A 22,710-nucleotide genomic window follows, 5' to 3' on the forward strand; every position below is an offset into this window, starting at 1 on the left:
ACTTGTCTCTGATGTCCCTGAGGTCCAGGCTCTGAAACACCTGTGTCCTCTGAGCACTGCACGATCAAAGCCAGTCATCATCTAGCACAGCTTGTGCTCTCACTAAAGCATGTACCTGCTGTCGCAGTTTCTGCAAGAATTAGGCATTTATCCTCCTACCTTGACCTGGATTAAATACAAACCAGTCACTGCATTGTGCTGTGGAAAAACAAAGTCAGTCCCAACACAAAGAAAATGCTGCAGGATGTTTGGCTACAGCTGATGTTCCCTCACCAGCACTTGGCAAACTCCAGTCCCACCAATTTTGAGAGGATGGACAGCACCTTACAGCTGCTTGCTGAGGGGGAGCAGATTCTGAGGCTCTCCTGCACCCATCCACACCGAGCAAAAGCAGAGACGAAACTTGTGCTTCTTACAAACAGGTTTATTTGCATTTCGACTGGAGCACAGATTCTAGATACAGATTTCTTCTGCACAACAGTACAAGAGCCAGTGCAAAATATGCTTTCTTAATATTCATGTACAAAAAAAAAAAAACCCACAAAACAAAACAGAAAAAAAAATTTAAAAAACCAGGAACAAACAAAAAGACAAAGAGTGTGGCAGTATTTACTCACAACTGGTACGCCTCAGCCTCCCATCAACCCACCTCCACTCGCCCTCACCCATCGCACTGACTTTGCAGTCAGCATCCCTGCCTCGAATGGCTGCATTGTCAGCAAAGAGAGGTAACTCCCTGAGCCCTTGGAAAGATAAACGCTCACCTCAAGCAAACTGGGACAACAGCAGGCTACTTAAAACAGTTGGGACACACCAGCTGCTCACCAATGCGTCCTCCCACAGCGAGAAGAAGAATTTTGAGGGAATGGCAAAAAAACCCCAAAAAGGTACAAATCAGAAATGCACAAAAAATTAGGCACCAGCATAAACCACTTTTTTTTGTTAAACAGAGGCAAGAATGCTAAGATAATCTCCCGTCTGCCTTCTCATGTTCACCCACAGTAGTGTTGATGAAGGCCAAACAAACACTCCCTGCTTTGAGTACCCTGTGCTGTCAAACAGATTACAGTCTTAAGAAAATATTTCTCTTAGTAGCATGAAGTTAAAGCATTTCATAACTGGAGGAGAAAGAGAAGATACAGTCTGAATACAAGTATTTCTTTGAGAACAGTCAAAAACAAACAAACAAAAAAACCTGTCCCAGTCATCTACCAGATGATTGTTAGCATTATAGCCAATGCTTAAGCAATACAACATCGAGCTAGAAAAGTCATAGCATGGTTGTTCTGCTTAGGGAGTAGCTCTTACTAGTTTACAAAGCATTGGCCAATTTATTTATCTTTTATTCTTAACTAATTTTCAGAAGCTGCAATATAGAACTGCAGTGTTAGTGCAAGAATATGCTTCTCTTCGCCAAGGTCTGGGATTTATATTGCAGAAATTCATAAAATTTACATCACTCCAAGCATGCCACGTCCAAATCACCTCGAGTCACTATTATGGACTTTTACCTTTCTACCCAAGGAATGGCTGGGTTTCAAAGCTTCATCAACCAGAGTCTTTTACACTGAACTGCAATTAAACGAAGCAGAGTACCAGTTACAGCCAAAGAACACAAGTACTCAGCACATATATGTGTTGATACAGTACAGTATGTATGTGTGTATATATATATGCATAAATATGTATATGTTACATTATAAGGAGAGTGCCATCTGGGACTTCTCAACTGGAAGAATCCTTTTACCACTTCCAAGTCTTGAAACTCCAGCCTGTTAAATTTCACAGCAAGATAACAAGAACTCCAATATTTTCCAGATTTAATTATTATTTATATTTTAGCTAATTAACCAAGCAGGGCCAGCTGAAAGAAAAGGAGCTTTTAATAACATCAGTTCTGCCACCTCAGGCAGATGGCACAAATTTCTATCACCAGATTATTTGCCCCTTCCCTGCACTGCAGTTGTGTATCATGGACACTTCTATGAGTTCTCAGACTATCACCAGATTTGTGCACACCAATCTGTATCAATTTATTCAGTTGCCAGAGTAAAAGCTGCAAATCATTAAGTAATTTCAAATAGCCAGTACAGTTCTGACAAGAACTTAACAGCACTGACTGGTGCCATATTGGTTTTAATCATGTAATGGTTCTGCCTTTTCATCCCAGCAAGCCCCCTTCTAGTCATCATGGCTGTCATCATACATACAACCTAAGAGCTGGACAGTTTGGGATACTACACTATTCATTTTAATCCTAGAATCCAGAGCTTACAAAAGTCTGCTGTACAAATTTCATGTACAGAGCTGGAAAAAAAGTGTCATTTAAATCACTTTGAGCAGAAGGTTTCATTTGTTACTTTTTAAAAAAGAAATAGAAGCAACAACAACAAAAAGGCAAGAATAAATATAACAGGCACTTAAGAGCAAAGTAAATGCAAAACCTTTTTGGGTATTTAGATGAGGGGAAGCCACTCATTTCCCTTGCCTTTAGCCTATCTAGACTAGAACTACTCTGTCAGGTAAGCATAGACCTCACACAGACATTAAAGTTATACAGCTTTACAAACAGGCTAACATAGGTAAAATGGTAGAGCCCACCTAGCAGGACAATACTTATAATCTATGGGATTGTTTACTCTGGTGTACCTTCTTACAGCATGGAAAAGCAAAAAAAAGATATATTGCCAAATTTGCCTTCACATCAGTATAAAATGATTTTATCAAAAAAAAAAAATCTAAATATAACAAGGCTCTAACAGTTATTTTTGTTCAAATTAATCAAGCAAGAGCTACTGAAACATTGTAAGGAGTTTTGCATATAATTCCTTATGGGCAAGATTTGTTTTTTAAATAATCAAGAACAAGTTATATTTAAAAGAAAAAAACAAGGCAAACAGTTCTCAGTCTCTAACTCTGGGAGCAAAGCTATGTCTATCCTTTCTTCATGTTTCTGTGTTTCAGTACTGCTGTGCCCCCCGAATTACAGAGCTATCACACATAAGGAGATATGGTCCAGGATACTCCTTTGGCAACTCCAACGTCTTTTTTACACCCTTCTCATCAGGTCAGCTGCTCTATGAGTTGCATGCCAACAACAGCCATGCCATATATCAGGCCAGTATTACATAATGGGATGAAAAAGCACAGCCAACATACACCTTCTAAAATACTGTCCACAAAATCAACCAAAAGCTGGTTCCCACAGCTTTGGTCCCACCTACTCACAAACATAGCTAGAATTTATTCCCCATTTTGGAAGGCAGCTGTAACTGTGTGGCCACAACCTGGACTCCTCAGTGACCAGGGCCAGGGGCTCCGCAGCTGCCCCCCTCCATGTACAAAGCAAGCCCCAGAACAGGGAGGTGACACAGGCACCAAGGGAGGGTCAAGCTTGGCATGGCTTTACCATCCTCTCAAAAAGATGGTGTTTTGAATCCTCCATAACGACATTTCTTCCCCCAAAGCTCTCCCGGCCTTACTGTCTGATCTCCTCCCTCTGTCAGAAGACCACTCACAACCTCCTCACCTACACAACTTAGTCCTCAACCAACCTCCTCACTTTTTGGGAGGAATCACCATGTCCAGAAGCCTGGGCATCCTTTTTGCATAAACACTACAATCCATGAAGCATATAGGACAGCCAGTTGAGCAAGATCGTGCCTAAGTAGGCAACGTTACTCAATTAGCTGAGTTGGCTGAAGGTTTTCCTATTGTAACATGATTTTTCTATTCTAGTATTATTTTTGGTGGAAAAAAAAAAAAAGCAGTGGGAATGGGTGGGTTTTTTTGCGCAAAACTCGATGCTTTTAATGAAAAAAAGGCTGCTTTTCTCAATATTTTGCTGTTTATTTCTGTTGGGAAAACTTGAAACACATAATTTTTGTCAGAGAAATATCACTCTGTGTCTGTCTGAATTCCTCCAGTGTCAGCTGGGAGCTGTAATTCATGGGCTGTATGTCCCCCCTCTTTCCCAGAAGGCTGGGCTCCTGGGCACCGCTCCAGCCTCCGTGACGCATTCCCCCTTTAACTAACCCGCAGTAAGATCATCATGGGATCTGTAATCCAGCCAAAGAGATGGGCCACAGGGAGACAGGGGGCACAAGGCGCTCGAATGGTAATTTCTGAGGTCTGCAACGGTAGCTCAAACTGATGCTCCTTTAAGGGCCAAATGGATTTAATTAAATGTTTCCATTTCAAAAGGCTAGAACATTTTATTCAGCATTTTCCAGCTGAAAATTTCTCATTTTTTGAAAACTTCCCATTCCAAGAAAATTTTTGGTATTTCAGCTTTCTGTCTCAATTCAGGATGAAATTAAATGTTTGAGTATCAGAAATTGATGCTATATGGACGTTTGGTTTGGGAAGCAGCCTAATTAATTAGCTTCCAACAGTGAAATGACTCCATCCATGCAAGAAGGGTGTGATCCAGTTTGCCTTTGACATCAGTGGGAGCCACTTTTTCAGCTTAGTGGAGCCTGGATGGCATCCCAAAAGGGTGGGGGGAGTTGACCATAGTTGCAGGAATTTGAAACAGGCATCAAAAGTGAAACAGCAAGAACCTAAGAAGCCACAACTAAGATGATCCATTACCTGGACTCAATTAAAACTCAGCTTTACTTAATTCAGTGAGTAACAGGAGGAAACATTATTAAGATCATAACCTAATTCCCAGCTACAGTCAAGATAGCAGTTAATCAATGCTTTGCAGAGTAGAATAAATACATAGAATGAATTTGGCATGAGCTCTGTAACTCCCAATGGTCAAAACACTTCCTCAGAAAACCTTCATATACTCTGTATTCAAGGAGACTACTCTAAAGCTGAAGATATAACATGCTTGCCTCAGGTTGTCTGTCCTCCTTCGAACCCCACAAAATTGTTCAGTTGGATCGGTATTACAGAAGCTCTGTCAGGACAGATCGAGGTCCCTGGCCTTTGAGCACATATACAGGTGGGAAGAAGCTAAAGTGCAGGTTTCCAGAGTGGACACTCTGGGTGAGGACTGGGCACCAAATCCATCCTTTGCTTTGCCCAAACTGTTTCTAGATTTAGCCCCAAGCCTTCCACCTTAAAGAGTAAAAGAAGAGCCCTAGGGAACCTCTGTCCATCAGTAACACGGTGTGTGCTGAAAGCAAGAGAGCACTCAGAACAGTAAATAAACCAATTCACCCAACCATGAGGGGTCTCGAGAATTGTTTTTCATTTATCTTTCATTTCCCTTTAGTACAAGGTAGATGTTTCTAAGTAGTAATCAGAAACCTCGACAATTTTTAAGACTGAAGAAGAAGGGAGGGAGGAAGAAACACGTACAAGCTTTGAGGATGCTCTCAGCTCCAGCTTAAAAACAAAAACAAACAAAAACAAACAACACACCACCACACACACCCCACCAAAAATGTATTTTTGTAAAGGCAAGTTTTTTCTTAAGCTTCTTGGTAATTTGTAGTTCATAGGAGCTTTTTATCCAGAAGGTTCTTGGTGTTTCCAGTCTAGGTTGTAGCAATCTCAGTGAGGCATTACATTTTAGGCTGTTAAAGTCTCTCTGTGCAGCATGGTCATTTTAAAATGATGTGGTAGCCATCATTGCTTTCAGCTGTAACAAAGAAATGCAAAGCATTTTTTCATTGATTTTTAGGAAACAGCACAGATACAGAACTCTAGATTTTCTTGGTAAGTAGTTTGCAAGAGTCTGTATTCTTGTTCCACAATCCATTCAATGAAAATGAATGTTGAACATCTCGGTCAAAGCATTTATATAAAAAAATACAACATGTGTCATCTTTTATCATTTTATGTTTATGTCAGTGATATCAATGGATTTATGTAAGTTTTATAACACTGTAACTGCGAGGAAAGCATAGATCAATCAGTCTATCATAGCATAAGTTGATGCAACACCTTGACTTACACTAAATTAGCTTCCTTATCTTTTCAGGATAACAGTATGAGTTTGAGTTAACATTTAGTGCAATTGAAAGGAGAAATTATCTTTAGAACTACATGTAATAGTGGCAGCAATACATACCTTTTAATGTGCTGATAACAAAACAAGATTCATCTTGGAAGTTTTGCACCATCTGAAGGGCAGAAGGAAAAAAGGCAACATGAAATGCTTTAAGCAACTGAATTTAAATTTATTTCAGTGCCAGTATAGAATTTAGAGGAGAGTTATCAAATAATATTCGGTGCCTAGTGTTATATAGCCCTGAGTAACCCTGCCCATAAAATTATTAAAGTACATGACTGATTAATTAAGGTCCTTGTAGCTGCTAATGCGCTTAAGAGAAGCTCATACTAAAGTGCTTGCCTGGGAACTCATGTGGCTGGTTCAGCATTTCAGCATCCTCTTTGCAGCTCTTCAACCTGCAAGTTCTTACACCACTCCGGTTAGTCTATTAGAGACCATGCTCTTAACTGCCTTCAATAAAGCTATACTACTTGAGACTGGATGAAGATAGTCCCTTTCCTAAAATATAGGAATGGTAACACACATTCAGCTGAACAAAGAAGCTTCATTGAGCTTACATGAGCACCTGGGATCCTATCTAGAGTTAGTCAGCCCTGAGAAATGGACTCCTTGATGAATAAAGGAACGTTGGTCCTATAAAGCCACCTCAGCAGTGTGCTTTCAGGGATCATTCACTTGTTTGTATTTTGCAAGGCACAGGAATCCTAATGAAACTACAATGAGAAGCAAGGCAAATCATGGGAGGCAAGATCAGTATCTAAAGGTATTAGAGTTACTCATGAGAAACGACAAGTTTTCAGAACACATGCACATTCTAGTGAAGCCCCTAAGCAAAGAGATGAGTTAAAAGATTCAGATGACTTCAGATACAATCTGAAAAGCTCATTTAAGCTTCATCCTTAGTCATTCCTTCCATCTTAGAGTAGTTCTGTGGGACAGAGAAGGTTAATTACCTTCAGGAGGTGTCTCATGCAGTTGAAGCAGCTGCTGAACACCCAACTTCAGAGGGGAGGTGATCAAAACCTCTCTGATCAGCTCAGAAAACCCTGCTTCAAGCAAAAGCCTTCTCCTAGCTATTAAATATCATTCCAGTAGAGCACTTTCCAGCTGTAACCCTTTTCAACTTAGACTAATCTCCCTATTCTCTTTTGGGTTTAATATCCATCCCCTGTTCCTGCAAATCAAACTTCACTGGCCAGCCAGTATGTCTGTGCCTAATGATGCATGAAGCACATTCACAGAGTGCCTCACTCTTGCCACTATAGTACTAGTACAAGAAAAAAATTATAGAAAAAGCAATAAACATTGTTAATAATTGACTTAAATAAATACTTAGAGCCTTATACCCAAGCTGGTTCAGGCAATTCCCCTACCAAGATTTGCCTCCAAGCACTTTACATCCATAAAGCTTCAAGGTTTCAGATTTAATCAGGCTAAAATCGCAAGGAGACTTTAGGAATAAACATAACAGCCTTCTGTTCAGGCTCCAGTTGAGGCCTACGTTCTGCTTCATTTATTTTAACAATGTTTCTTATAAATGAAGCTCCTTAAGTGATTCTGGTGTGTGAATCAATAAGTAATTTAGTGGGGGAAAAGAGGAAGAAGGGCAACTCGCTATTAACCTGCAAGTTAATGGCATGGACTAAATTAAGCCATCATATAATGGGACACAAACAGCTAGCAGAGGTCCATGAAATTATAGTGCACTTACACAGCACTGACGGACCCAGTGGCTGTAATCACTGGCCAAGGTTTAAGGCTAATTGTCCTAAAAATTTTCAAATTTGCCTTCTTCAAGAAACTCTCCTATTCAATTTTAAAGGTTCTCATTTTAGATCCTCACTTCAGAATTTGTTTAAGTAGCCATCATGAAAAGAAAATGACCACTTTTGTGTGTGTTTTGTTTTGTTATTTTAAAAAAAAAAAAACCCAAAACTTGTTTTACAAATCAACAATCTTGAATTCACATTAAAATCAATGGTATGCATGTATGATTTGCTGTAGGTAATTACTTTAAGTAAGTTGGGATTAGTAACCTTGCAAAGCTTCCTTCAAGATTCATTCCATAATTTAAAAAGTCATTCTAACTTCAAGAGTTCAGTCAATGGTTACAACTCTGACAGAGTTTTCATTAACCACTTACCTCATTGCTCACCAATACATGGATCCCTGTGGGTCCCTGCCGATAGATTCGATTTATCTGCTGTGGGGAAATGCTGTACAAGTTGGCAATCTTCTCAATTAATTCCAGCGTGGTCAATTCTTCCAAGAAGATTGCATGATATACTGCAACAAGTTGAAAGTATTAATAATTAAAGAATTACCGAGTAATTCTAGAATAGCAACAACAGATAACACCAAGATGTTCAATGTCAGCAACCAAATGGGTTTAAGATCAAGATTCAAATCTTGTAAGGAGATAAACAAGCTCAGTACCTTTTAAAGCAGCCCCCCAATATCCAGCTTGATGACTTTTAGAAAAACATCCAGTATTTGGATGCACTGGGCAAATAAAGCACACGTCACTTTTGGTCAGTGAAACAAGAGGGACTAATGACAACATGTATCATGAGGCACTAAATCCTCTCATAAAGACATTTTCGGATAAGCTACTTTTACTGTGTTTGACATTTTAAGATAGATCAAATAAAATAGTGAAACACACGATGTTACACAAAATTAGTATTTTATTAGGGGTTCTCTCATTGATCCCACAAGCACAAACTAAAGACTACAATGTATCAAATACCTGTAGATGACAGTACTATTCTTCAGATCCAATCCAAATGATAGAAACAACCGAGCAGAAAAGCTGTGCCTGGTTAATACTACATACAAGAACTAAGGACAATCTCTATTCTCATTCAATCGCACATCACATCATGAGGGATAGTTAAGAGCAGCAAGTCCCCAAAAGCTTTGAACTTCCAAGAATTAGAACCTCACTTTAAAACATACCAACCTTCCATTTCTCAGAATATTTTCAAACAAGCCATAATCTAAAGAAAATTGTGGATGGGACAGTAGTTTTTAATACTATGGTCCCTATTAAGAACTGAATAGAGAATTTGCTGTGGCATTCTTCAGACAGCATGTAAGTTGGGTCTGTTCATTGGGCAGAGGGTACCAGTTGGAAACTGTAGCCCTGAAACTAAGCCCAGTTGCAGAACTGGGATAAACAGGACCCCTTCAAACCCTCAGTACACAAAGCTGTCCACACAGGAGCTCAGGCAGAAAGCAGCATTCTCACCAGATAAGTGCTCAAGAAAATTCATTCATAGAAACTTACCACAAAGACTGCCATCTCCATTTTCTCGTTTTTGGTGGAGATGGGACCTGTTTTGCTCTGGTTCTTGACAGACATAAATTGTCATCTTGGGCCTTACATTTCTATGGATTATTAAAAAACAGTAGTGAGTTATTTAGATCTAAAATTGTTCCAGTCAGCTAACAGACACTGAGAGATGGACTCATTTGGGCTGTGCGTAAATAACTAAGGGATAGTCTTGATCCTTGTCTTAGGAAGTCTAGTAAGAACTCTCAGGAGGTGGTGGCACAGTGCAGAACACCTTAATCTCTTCAGGATCAGATAAGAATAAACAGTTTACAGCACTTGCCAAGCAGCCTACTGTACCTGCCTTTACTGATCTGAATCCTGCCCAGCTGCAGAATTTATGATGTTACTGCAGTAAAAGTTTAACGGTCATTTGAGGCTCCAGGGTTTGGTTGGTTGGTTGGTTTGTTTTTTATTACTTGTGACGGAGATACAACATATTATTGTAGTCTGTGTCTCATATGAAGTAGATGTAAGCTATCAACTGGTAGCAAATAAGCCACTGGAGATCTATATTATACTGCTTCATTTTGGCAACATTTCTGAGCTGTGCTTGGATTTGAATAACACTGTGATCTCCAGCCTCTGAGATGACAGATGACCTCTCTGAAGTGCTAAAAGGAATTCTAAATGTTACAGCTCCAGGATTAACTTCTAGTTAACACTGAAATTACCAAAGGATGCTGCCGTAACAATAAAAAAAAATAAAATAAATTTAAAAAAAAATAAAAATACAAACCTCCCTTTGATCGCATTAAAAAGCCGAATTCCATCAGCAGGCCCACAGATTTGAACAAAATCTTCTTTGGACATCTTCAGTAAGTCAGCACCTACATATTTCAAATTGATTTTTTTTTCAGAAGTTAAGCGAATCTTAGTTTCCAAATTGTGTGTATGGGCAGCAGGAAAGGACAGGGGGAGAGAATCCACAAAGCTAAATCAGACAGATTTGCCTAGAGAAGTTGCAAATTCAAAGACGTACACCGCAAATCAATGACTGTAAAACAGAGCACTAGAAGCTGCCAAGAGAGCAGTGCTGAACTGGAAGATATCCTATCCAACTCGGACACCAGCTAGATATTTAACATTGGCCATTAAATGTCCCAATTTTCTCTAACTGCCATGTTCAGCAGGTTATTTAATCATGTTGCAAGCCAGAGGGAGGCTTCTCAAGGTTTCGACATCTTTAATAATTCCCTCTTCCACCATCTTATTGCTGAATACAACAGGAGGGTATAGTGAAGATGGAGATGCAGATGGAATCAAACTCCTCTAAAAGGTGCACAGGGACAGGATGGGAGGCAGCAGATAAAAGATGGGAAACAGGTACAAGGAAAAACTTCTCCACTGTGAGAATAGTCAAGTATTTGAAGAGGTTGCTTAGAGAAATTGTGGAATTTCCAACCTTGGAGACACTGAACTGTACAAGGCCCTGGACTTGCTTCAAGCAAGGGGTTGTACTTAATGAATTCAAGAAGTTCCTTCCATCTTAACTTACTCTCTTCCATCGTATTCTATATTTCTACAAAATGTTTTGGCAAATGCTAACTAATCTAAGAACAAAAGAACCACCACACTGGATCAGACCAGTGATCCCATCAACAGTGGCCAGCAGCAGATGCTATTGATATGAAGCATGAGCTGCACTTACAAAAGAGAACAAAGACAAAATAATTGGACTGCTTAAACTCACCCGAAAAACTTGAGAAGAGTCTACAGAATGGAGAGAACCTATTACGATGAAGCCACTGCTGGGCATCTTGAATAGAAGCAGAAGGAAGGAGATGCTACATTGCAAAAAGAATAAGAAGGTCTTGAAATGAACTGTTCACCAGTGTCCTAAAAAAGAAAAGCACCACATTAACATGATCTCAAGTACTTACATCATTGCTGGGAGGCAGGAGCTCCACTTGGTGGGTTGGAGAACTGTTGCTAAAAAAAAAATTATATAAAGTTGGAAGAAAAAAAAAATATTATTTTAAATTTTACATTGCAGTGTCCATCCTCTTCCCCCTCCTCCATTTAACTCAACTGTCACAAGTTACATACCAACTTGGCTTTTTTTCTCTATCATATTTTTGAAGAGGTGTCCAAAATCTGGACTAAGTAAAAAAGAAAAAAAAAAAAAAAAAAATCTCTACTTGAGCCTTTCGTTGGTCAGTTGAGGTCCTACTCAACACAGAGAAAAACTCAGTTTACTGCCCTCATTCAAGCTTTTCTATACAGGTGACTCAATATGTGACACCATCTAAGTAAGGAAGTTGTGACCTACAGGGTAGCTGAACTCAAAATTTCCATGACCCAGAAATCCCCTAACTAAATCCACTGTCTAATAACGATTCTTCACAAAAATTGAATAAAGTACCTTATAATTCAACCCTGGTGTTATTTTAAACACAGTAAATTGCAATTTAACTGTATTAGACAAAACCACATTTCTGCTAAACCCTCCTAAAATATAGACAGTACTTCAACACATCAAGTATTTTCCCAAAGAGTCAATAATCTACCACTGGAAGCAAAACCTCAACAGATCTCTCTAGTAACAAAAATTTTTGCCATTTCAGTGTTTGTCCTTATTCATAGGTTGAGGTCACTCATTGAAAATTCATAATACAACATGGATTACTTAATAAGCTGTGCAGGAAGGCAACAAGGCTGCAGAGTCCTAGAGGATGAAAAGAAAGGCCTACGCCAAATTCCTAGGGAAAAGTGTGTTGCAGGAAGGATTTAAAAGTACTGAGGGACCCTGCTGCGCATTTCTGTCTTCAGCTATCATCATCCTGGTAGTTTCAGGACCACTGAGACTGTCTCTTTATGATGGTTATATTAATGACTTAAACATGTCTCCTGTTAGCCCTTTGTACTGGAATGGTTTCTCAAAAGCCAGGCTGGTTTGCCCCAGACAGAATTTCTGTATATCCCATTCAACTGGGAATTCAGCACCCCTAGCTACCTCAAGACAGAAAGGAAGGAAGGAATACCAACTCTGAAGAGATGTTGATGGCTGAAAGCCTCTAATACCCTTGTCAGAAGATACTGGGAATTACTGGCACAGGGTATGGTGTGTTGTCTGATCCCCACAGAAGAGTAAAAAGGGAAATTCATGGCAAGAATTGCCCTGGTGGCCCTCTGATGCTCATCTCCCAGTCATCACATAAGCAGCAGACGTACAATCAGTATTCTGTGTTACAGGGAATTCCTGGATGGAAGGTCTTACAAGGCTTTGTGGGAAACGTTTTCCCCTTTCTAGGAAGGATGGTCCTTGACCTCTTCTTCCAGGGTATGAAATGCGTGGACACACAAAACACATGGACACGAAGGCTACGATATCAACAGAAAAGATAAAGCATTTATTTGTTACATACCCATCTCCAAGGTTGAAGCTGTTTGGAGAACTGTTGTAGCTTGGAGATGGAGCATTGTTCATTTGATAAGGCACATCTGGCCAGGGAGAACACTGTTGGAAGAAAGGCAGCGGGGATACTTTCATAAGGATGGAAATATAAAGGATTCGATTCTCCTCTCATACCACATTCATGCTGTTGCCACGCCACTAACTTCAGCTCATCAATCCTGCTGGGAGGAGGAGACGGGCCATGGATTTTCTACGTTGCTCTCCAAGCGGGCTGTCAGGGGGCCAGATTGATTCCAGTTGTGCATTCCACATTTCTCCCATTTCACAAAGCCTGTCCCCAAATAACACTGGGCCTAAGTGTGCACAGCTGTAAGTCAGAGCAGCGCCAATAAGTCAACTCAGACTGAAGGCAGCAATGATAGAGAAATACCCCTGGTCTCAATTATAAATCCCTAATTAAATCCAGGCAAGAGTGACAAATACACTCCAGTGGCATTTCTTCAGGTTTATACCAGTGAAAGAGCAGAATTTGAACCAGTCTGCTAAAACCTCTGGCTATTAGTTGAATAGCTCGAGTTATAAATGGGTATTACATGGAGAAAATTTAAGATAGACAGACACAAAGCTACTGAAAGCCTTCACAAATATAGGTCAAACTCCACATTCCATTACAGTAGTATAAAACCAGAGAAACCCAACTAGAATTGGTGACTCTGTTCTGAATTTAAGCCACTGTAATCAGCTGGAGAAATCTAGCCCTGTGGAAGCCCCCACCATCACAAGCTCAAGAAAATGCTCTGTAGTATCCTTGTTTGCAATGATAAAAAGATGACAAATGTAGCTTTGGTGTTTTATCACCTCTGCAAATACTAGCAAATATTTAACTCTTTAGCAACCTGCATTTCCCCATGCAATATGTCAAAGTGCATCGGAGCTCGCAGGGAGAGTTTGGGATCTGCCAACTCAGTAGAATTAGGTCTGTATACACAAGAGTCTCACGAACAACCACCATGTTTAATTAGAAGACGTGCTGGTCGCTCCTGGCAATGTGAGGAAAATTGAGTGGGAGGGACTGGATCTCACAAACAGGAAGTTTGATTTAAATTAAGAATAAACCCTCATTTTTAGAAGTCCAGCAAGCCACTTCAAAAAAAAATAAGCTAAGTCAAATGACAAGACATTCCCATAGGGAGACAGAACAGCACTTTAAAACCACTGCCTTAAGTCCTGTTGTTTAGTAATTCTGCAGCTTGGGTGAGCTTATGTAATAGCAGGGACTGGTAGAAACACATACATCTCTACACCAGATGCATCAGAATATAAGACATTCAAGATATTCCTAGAGTACAAGCCAGAATCTTCCAAGATCTTGGATGTAATAGTAGCTTCATAGGCACATTCACGGAAAAACAGATTAATAATTCAATCAGACAGCCTATTCATCTGTTCTAGTGCCCCATCTCCAACATAAGCCTTTGACAGTTCTGAAGAAAATACCTCATATAGATGGCATCTAAGTGCCACAACAAGTACCCAGGAACACCGCAGAAGATAGAGAAAATGTTTCTTTTAAAGCTAGGCTGTTACGGGTTGGTTTATACCCTGAAACATAAGAAACTGGCATCTTTTATAAACTTCAACAGTGAGAGACATTTTATAACTTCACTCTCAATTTGAATCAGATCTGGGCACACGTGTCTCCATAAGACAATCTCCAGGACTCAGATTGCATTTGCTCTCAAATCTATCTCCCAACATGCTGAAGTAGTATGACATGTCTAAAACGCTTTACCTCTGTGAGAATAGTTGTCTCATAGGAAGGCTGATACTTTTCCTTCTCTTGGGTGGTCTTCTTCTCCATTTTTTCCCTGTCAGTCTTCTGTTTTCTGTCTGCTCCTTTAGGCTATAAGCACAAGCACAAGCTTTCCCTTATGCCAAGTATTACAAGTTTGGAGACAGAGGCCAACAGATTTTTTTTTTTTTTTCTAATCTGTTCACAAAACTCTCCTTAAGATTTCTGGGGACTCTGCCTATGGAACAAGATCAGATCTGCATTTTCTAGGCAAAAAAAATAAATTGGTCAAGCATCTCTACTGTAACATATCTCATTAATGTGTATTGCTATTCCAAAATAGGCTGACCACAGTCCTGAGATTTGATACCAACTATTTCAGATCATGAGCCCCTCTGTTGCTATTTGTACCATCTCTCCAGGAACCAGAAAGACACTGATCACTGCAGCCCTAGAACCTTTGAGAAAACAGGTCTACAAAAAGCTTGTTAAGTGGCTACAGGTCTGCCATGCCCACGTTAGGAGCCTCAGAAATGCTTTTTCTTTGAATCTTTCTCTCCTCCAGGTAGCATGGAGAAGAACTTCACTGCGACAAGCAAAGGGTATTTAAAATCTCCAATATATACTCCCATTGTTCGTGGATGATTCAATCAAAGAAATCAGAGATACCATGATGTCTTGATTGCTTAGGAGCACTAAAACACAGTGGATGCCCTAAATATATCAGTGTTTGCACAGTGTTCAAGGCACAATGGACTGGCATAAGACTTGGTGCAGCACTTGGGTGATTTGAATTTAACTAGAATCGCTGTGTAGTTCAGTGTTCATGACACTTTGTGTGCCAGAGTTCTGTTTAAGATCTTAAGCATACTCAGTTAAAAGTCTGTTCTTTACTCCACTATTTGCATCATTCCTACACGACTTAAAAACTGCACATTCTTGTGTCTTAATCTAGTGGACAACAAAACCAAAACTACGTCATACCTTGAACACTTTGATCTGGCAGCTTGCAGAATGCAAGTGTTCCGTGTATTCACCATTTTCATTCTGCTTAAAGGTGTCGATTTGCACTCGGAAGGGCACCCCTTTCTCTCCTCCATGTTTCCGTGGAGTAAATTCTGTGCTGATGCAATGTACCTGGCAAAACAAAAGCTGTGCTCATCTCTGGAGACAGTTGGAAGCTGTGCAAATCTGAATTTCAGATTTTGCCTGAACATGAGGTGTTGGCTCCACCTGAGAAACTGAGAGGCAGAAGAGTTCATATGTCCTGTTCCTCAGGACAAAACAATTCAAAGAACAAGCAGCATGGAAAGGAACAGAGTGTCAGGAAAACCATCCTTTGACTTAAGGTAAAATCCACATACAGATTAAAAACACATAATTGGAGTTTGGGATGAGAAACTCTCATGAAAGAGAAAAGCAAGCAAATTTACCAGGTTGTGAACAGTTTCCTCCAGACAAAATCCATGTTTAGAAAGCAACATCAATTAAAGAAAAAAAAAAACAAAACTAAAATTCTAGCCATAGCAGCTAGTACTCCAAAACTAGCAAGTAGCTATCAAGCTGGTTCAGCAAGTATCCTACAAATTATTATACATGACTGTCACTTGAGTTAGTATATTATCATTAGCATCTTTCTTCGTGTCCTGTTTGCCTTAACTCTCTAGGTCTTTATAGGATATCTCACCATTGTATTTACCACAGGAATATAACTTCTCTCTTACCTGAATGAATGCTGAGGCTCTCTTTGATGGATCCCACAGAAATTCAACAGTATTCAACTGGGTTGGGCTGGCCCTGGGATCCAAGATACCAACCGACAGTGGAATATCTGTAGAAGAAAACCCCTAAAATTTTAAAAATATTAAATTGAAGAAGAGAAAGCATTTCCATACAATTACAACATGCATGTGAAAAGCCAAGCCACCAAAAATGCATCTATTTGGGACGTATAGTGCTAGATCTCCTTCCCACCCAAAAACATACAGGATTCATAAGAGAGTAGGATATAAAAAGCTAAACACACATGCAAACACTCCATACATCATTCAGCATCTCACTTCCAAACACTGCACAGGAATCATAATGAAATAATCTCACCTATATCAAGGATGCGGTCCCCAGGTCGACTCCACCTCCAGCCCTCAAGCTGCTGATGCTCTGTGTACTGCAGGCGTCGATCATGGAAAACTACGCGAATTATGCTCTGTTAAGAAAAGACACTAAGATGAACAACGTTATCCAGAGGCCCTTAGGATGACTTTCGTTTTCCAGCATAGAAGCAAAAGCTGATCTGTTATGTTTCTCATCCCCATTAATGAAGAGAGTAGAAGGACCACCTAAGAGACCCAACACCATCAAATTCCTAAGGGACCTCTGAGTGAGAGAACACCACATGTTCCTTTCACAGGGGACTTCTACACTGTACAAAGCAGCCCCGTACAGCTTTCCGGGATGCAGTCTGGAAGCACTATAGCAATATCCACCTAATCTTAGGTGTCATGCCACATAAGCATCACTATACTGCCTCCACACCCAATATGGCTCACATGGGGATAATATTTAATGTGTCTGTACCATGCCCCAACTCCAGTATATCCCACTCCGACCGACAAATGTGAAAGCCAGCTCACCTGTCCCTGCACCAGCAGAGCTGACATGCCCAGACACATTGTCAGTGGGAATTAAACTTGATTCCAGCCATTTACAGCCAGTCATTGGATTTGCCCCAGCGTAGTTAAACGAAAGGAGAATAGGAAAGCTTCTGTAACAGGAGAATTTTCATCTCTGGTCTGCAGTGGTGCAGCCATGTCAACAACCAGAGAAAAAAGGCTGGAATAAGGGCAATCCCCAGGGCAGACAAGTCCAAATTACTCCTAACTAATATATCATTTTGTATACTTAGAGTGCTACATTTGCCTGAGTAAATGTCCCCCTACATCCCAGTTTCTCAAGTTGATGCTCCTGCTGGGAACTTCTGTATCAAATGAGTGAGCAATTTTTTGTGAATGAACCTGAGAAACACCCAAATCAAACCCTAGCTCAAAAAAGCAAGCAAGCCGCAGTGGGAACACTTGCAAAATTGGAATCCCAATCCACATTCTTCTAGATATGGGTCAAAAAGCAAATAGGGAACTGCCTAAACTTGAATAACAATGGAAATCCAGATTGGAATCCAGATTTTGCAACTAGTCCCCATTTCAAGAGAAATCCTGAGGCCGAACAGTCAAGAATTGGGGAGAGAAAGGTTTGAAGGCTGGATCCAGAACTGAGGTCCAGACCAAAGTTTTTGAATTTGAACTGGTTTAGGAGGGGGCGGGGCGGGCATCAACAACAACAAAAATATCAAAAATCAGACAATCCAGTTCTATATGTTCATCATTATGCCCACTACCAAAGTAAACTTGAGCTATGCAGAATCTGCATGACAGAATAATGTAAACACATGTAACCCCCCAGGCGTGTTACTGGGGTTAAGAAGGGAGACCAGTCTGCCTCTCAGCAGTTTTGACCATGTTCACCTCTGAACTTTGGGATTCCCCCGAACCCAATATTCATGGTGAAACTGTGGTCATGATAAAAACAGAGTAAAGGTTCCCCTGAAGCCCTGCAAAGCCAAGCTGCATAGTCCCGTGAAACTATCACAAACTCCAGCAGCTCTGCTCCCATTAAAAACAATGGCAAAGTATTTTCCATTGTCTCAGTGTGAGCAAGGTCAGGCCTTTCATTAGAGGCTGTATGTAGTAGCAGGAAGAAAAGAAATCTATATTTCTCCTTACCTTTACATATTTTGTGTTTAAATCTTGAAACTCTCCCAATTTCCTATTCTCAAGTAGACGGATTTCATAAGACTGACCTAGAGTTTAAGGAAACATTTCCAAGGTGTTTAATATGTTGTAGCAATGAGAGAGTCATGCTGGCATTTATGTGGCTAATAAAGCATACGTTTGATATGGGAAGGTTCATTTTTGGTAATATAATGCATTTGCCCCAGTAATCGAGTAATCACTAAAGCACAAGCAGAAATCTGAGGGGAATGTTTGTGTTTTGGCAGCTAAAAACTCCCAGGTCATCAGTCATAGTCTGTCCCCTGGGGCACACTTGAGAAAGGCACCAAGGTGATCAAGGCAGCTGTCCCCCTGTGTCACTTGGCTGTAAAGAGCTATGCCTTTGTCTGTCTCTTCTCCTGAAGCAATGGTTGTGTCAAGAGCTGCTGGCACAACAGGTCTAGGCACTATTCTGCTGAGGATAGCAACCTGGGCAAAATCTTGCCTTCTTCAGAGAGCAGTCAGGCCTGTAAGGTGTTTTGGTGAACCAGAAATACAAGATTTGTTCCATAAGGACTTGAAGGTGGCTGCCCACGGCATAAATACTTCTTCAGACATGTGTGGAAGCAGCAATGGGTATCACAGCATGTGCAAGGACAAATCCCACAAAGGAAATTCATACCTCAGCACCTCACCACCCTCCCCCTACCCCAACATAAGAAATTTAGCCAGTTCAGTAGAATTTAGCTAACTAGTTTATGAAATAATATCTCTCTCCAAGGCTGACAGCAGACAAAGGAGACTGGTGTCTCAATACCTTATGCACAAATGCCTAAGACAGCACAAAAGCTCACTGTATAGCACCAAAAATTTACAATCAAACTGCAGCCAGTACAGATGTAGGACAGGATAATCAGGATTAATGGAGCACAGGGATATTTTATAGCTAGTTTTTCTTGTTCATCTTGCTGTCCTCCCTTTTACTGAAAAATATACAGGATATGACAAGGCAGGCACAGAAGAAGGAGATCAGTTTGGGTTTGCCGGCTCAACCAGTATCTCCGCAGAACTGGCCCTGCAGATAACTGCAAAGCAGGTATATCCCCCTCTAAGCAGTTCTTACCAGCAGAGACAAAAAATGATACATTTCTGGGTCTGGAAGTAGAAGACTTATCACAGCAAACGTGTCAGAGTGCACTATGTTTCAGGCAGATTCGCTTTTGTGAAACCCAGCTCGTCCGGTTGCCCACGTGAGTACAGACCATATCGCTAGAGCACACAGATAGGATAATTGTGCCTACTCAGCTGGCTGCTGGGAGGAGGGCACAGGGAGAGGGGAGAACAAACTGTATGAAGTACCAAATTAAGCACTGGAAACATGCATAGGTTTTAACGCATCTCTTAGCATATAAGTACAACAGTGATCTTCCTCTGAAGATTGATGGACAACAACAGTGGATTTTTTAAACAGTCCTGAAATTGAGGTCTTCCACACATTAACTCAAGAGACTTTCTAATGTTCCTGCTGATACACATTAATAGTGTTCACTTGGTAGTTTTTAGAGAGACACACATATCTCCCCATGTAACCAATACTGTTGCATTCACATTAAAAGGGTCACAAAACTGGTTTTCTCTCATAGAATAATTTAGGTTGGGAAAGACCCTTAAGATCATCAAGTCCAACCGTTAATTTAGCACTACCAAGTCCACCACTCAACCAGGTCCCTAAGTGCCCCATATGTTGTACTATGTACCCATGTATATGTTGTATATATGTGTGTATGTATGTTGTATGAAGTAGTTGGCTACTCAATGACTCTGTTTGGGGATAGACTTCACCAGCTATAGAGTGATACAGTTCATTGCCTCAAACAAATTTACACAGTCAACCATCTCTTGCACTTAGACAGTTCATTCCCACGCAAATATAAGGCTGATTAATCATTAGAGAAGATTAATTTAGGCTTTGAGACCATGAACATCCAAGTAACAGTAAAATATATCTATGACTGTACTCAGATGGGATAACAGGGAAAGAAATTAAGTGGCATGAACCGTGCTACAGAAGAAAGCAATAGTAGAACCAGAAGCACTGCCACCATTCAGTGAGCATCTCAGGAATGAGCAGGCTTATGGGGCATCTTTGTTCATTGATACACTCCTGCTCTTTAGTCAGCCTGGTTTGCTTATTTGTAGTTCCAATGACACAAAAGAAAACAATAGGCATTAAAAAACAGGCCATGTTACTTTTGAACTAGCATCAAGCAGTCAAAATTTCTGCAGCATGCACCTTGCAACCACTCGCATGGGACAGGAACAATAGTGCAATCCGGCAGACAGCGAGCACCACATCTCCTGACAGGAGAGATTAAGCTTGGATGGAGGTACAAACAGACTCTGCCCACTTATAAAACAGAAACTGGGGTGAAGATAGAGTTAATATTAAATGGAAAGCCAAAGGGGAAATAAAATGCTTTGATTAAAGATATACAGGTCATCTGATGTAAGCCCTGGAACACAATTTACGCCATGAAAAACCTCAATCAAAATGGTATTTTATGCTAACTGCTTTCCCCTTGACCTCTGAATGTTTAACTCCAGTTACTACACAGAACTGTTATCAAAACACGACTGCTCCCAGACAGGCTTCAGGAAACAAGAAGTTTATTTCCCTCTCTGTGGAACTCTGACAGTGAAAATTTCATCCTAATTCCTCACAATTCCTTCACATATAAACGTTTTGGTACTGATTCTGAAAAAGTCATCTCCCTAAATTTATTCCAGCAAATTCATTCCTTTGTGGCTACTGACACCCACTATTCATTGGTATAGCACAGACAGCATTCAGATACTTGTACTTTTATAGCACCAAACTACTCGGATTTTTTTTTTTTCCTTGAAAAATACCTTCCAAACCTTGTTTATCCAATGTTTTCCACCATCACTACCAGCAATACTCCTGAAATGGTGAATGACAATCTCAGCCCTGCAATTACAACAATTGAAGGGGGGGGGGGGGGGGAAAGCCCTAAAGAAACAGTACTTGTATGTCAGAAAACAAGATCCTTTTGTAAAATAAAGCAAATAATAGTGACCAAACCTGAAAAATGCTGAACTCCCCCTGGTGTCAAAGAGTGCAAAGAAGTCACTCAAGACTGGTATGCATATCATCTATGAACCCTGCATCACTGACTCACCAGCACTAGCAGGCACAGACTGACAATTTTCTGCTAAAACTGAATCAGCAACAAATCATTCTTGCTAAGGTATCTAAATTTGTAAATAATGTAGCTGCAAGCCTGACTAAAACGAACTGTATTCCCAGTTCCCAAGACAGACAGCAACTAGCTAAGCCCAAAACATCCAGCTGAAATACAGACAGCTCCCCTATGCTGAGTTTTTCTATTTGTCTCAGATGGAAATTCAGATTAACACAGGTTAGACTACATCTTTCCAAGTCAATGTTTGATAGTAAAGCTGGAGACAGGGGAAGAGGGTACTGGATGCTGAGACTCTGCAATGATTTGACTGAATGGTCTGACTTTGTCAAGGGCAGTACCTGATTCTCAGATGACAAGGGTTTAAAAACACCTGTGGCAATGGAGAGCAGCAGCAGCTGTTTTAGAGCAGCCCCTGTTTACCAGGATGATATTCGACATTGCTGATTGTTAGTCTTAAACCCAGTGCTAAAGGCCAGCACCTTGTCAAAACCCTTTTCCTTCCATGCTCTCAACATTGGCCATAGCTGCACCACCACAGATAACACAGGTTCAAGATTGCTTCAAAGTTGGTGACCAGCCTGCTCTTTGGTCATGTTGTAACACTGGGCTCATGCATATAAGCATCTCTGTCACTACCTGCAACGAAGACGACATTTTGCAAACAAATCCCCAGCATAACTGAGGCCAAAGCAGCCCCAGTGCTCCCCTCGCACAGAGTTTGCCGCAGCCCTTCTTCTCTACTTCAGGCAGAGAACAGAACAGTAAGAAATATTTAGAAAATTACAGTAAATTCCTGAGATGCAGTTTGTCTCACAACTTCACTGAAAGCGTCAGGGCTACCAATAAAAACCTGGGTGGGTGATGATACACTGTAATTTGTATTCTGAACAGACATTCCCTGAGCAACAGCAAATTTATGCAATCTCCTCCTAGGCTAGAGTTTGAGCAATTCTGCTTTACAAACAAGAGTAGTATCCAGCAAAGTAGTAACCACCCAGGTCCAGAGGGTTCCTGCTTGGTGATTCATAAAGCAATTGGATCTATCTTAAAGAGGATTTATAGACTGTTCGCTTTTTTAACTTTTATTGTCTTCAGTAATTAACAAACATTAAATGCAGGCATGACCACTTAGTTTGGGGACAAAAGAACTGAAAGTCAACAACTTGCTACAGATGAAAAATAGTTTAGTTCAACACAGGAACACTTTCACACACTCAAAAGGTACATAACTGATTTCCATTGCTGGACTTTAGTCAGCCGTCAG

General features: G+C 40.5%; 1 protein-coding gene across 1 annotated transcript in view; it reads right to left on the reverse strand.

The window, feature by feature from the left end:
- Positions 1–3,890: 3,890 nt before the first annotated feature.
- TFCP2L1 (transcription factor CP2 like 1) overlaps positions 3,891–22,710 on the reverse strand; it is a 32,082-nt gene continuing 13,262 nt past the window's right edge. Inside the window, exons 3-15 of the mRNA XM_082055597.1 lie at positions 18,235–18,311; positions 16,556–16,661; positions 16,180–16,286; positions 15,440–15,592; positions 14,456–14,566; positions 12,674–12,765; positions 11,189–11,237; positions 10,999–11,092; positions 10,045–10,135; positions 9,261–9,361; positions 8,115–8,257; positions 6,029–6,080; positions 3,891–5,596 (exon numbers count right to left, since the gene is read on the reverse strand). Of these exons, the coding sequence (XP_081911723.1) occupies positions 5,559–5,596; positions 6,029–6,080; positions 8,115–8,257; positions 9,261–9,361; positions 10,045–10,135; positions 10,999–11,092; positions 11,189–11,237; positions 12,674–12,765; positions 14,456–14,566; positions 15,440–15,592; positions 16,180–16,286; positions 16,556–16,661; positions 18,235–18,311 (1,214 nt within the window). The 3' untranslated portion in view covers positions 3,891–5,558. The remainder of the gene's footprint in view (positions 5,597–6,028; positions 6,081–8,114; positions 8,258–9,260; positions 9,362–10,044; positions 10,136–10,998; positions 11,093–11,188; positions 11,238–12,673; positions 12,766–14,455; positions 14,567–15,439; positions 15,593–16,179; positions 16,287–16,555; positions 16,662–18,234; positions 18,312–22,710) is intronic.

The sequence above is a fragment of the Streptopelia decaocto genome, assembly GCF_964273445.1.
Source record: "Streptopelia decaocto genome assembly, chromosome: 6".
In the NCBI taxonomy this organism is placed as follows: Eukaryota; Metazoa; Chordata; class Aves; order Columbiformes; family Columbidae; genus Streptopelia; species Streptopelia decaocto.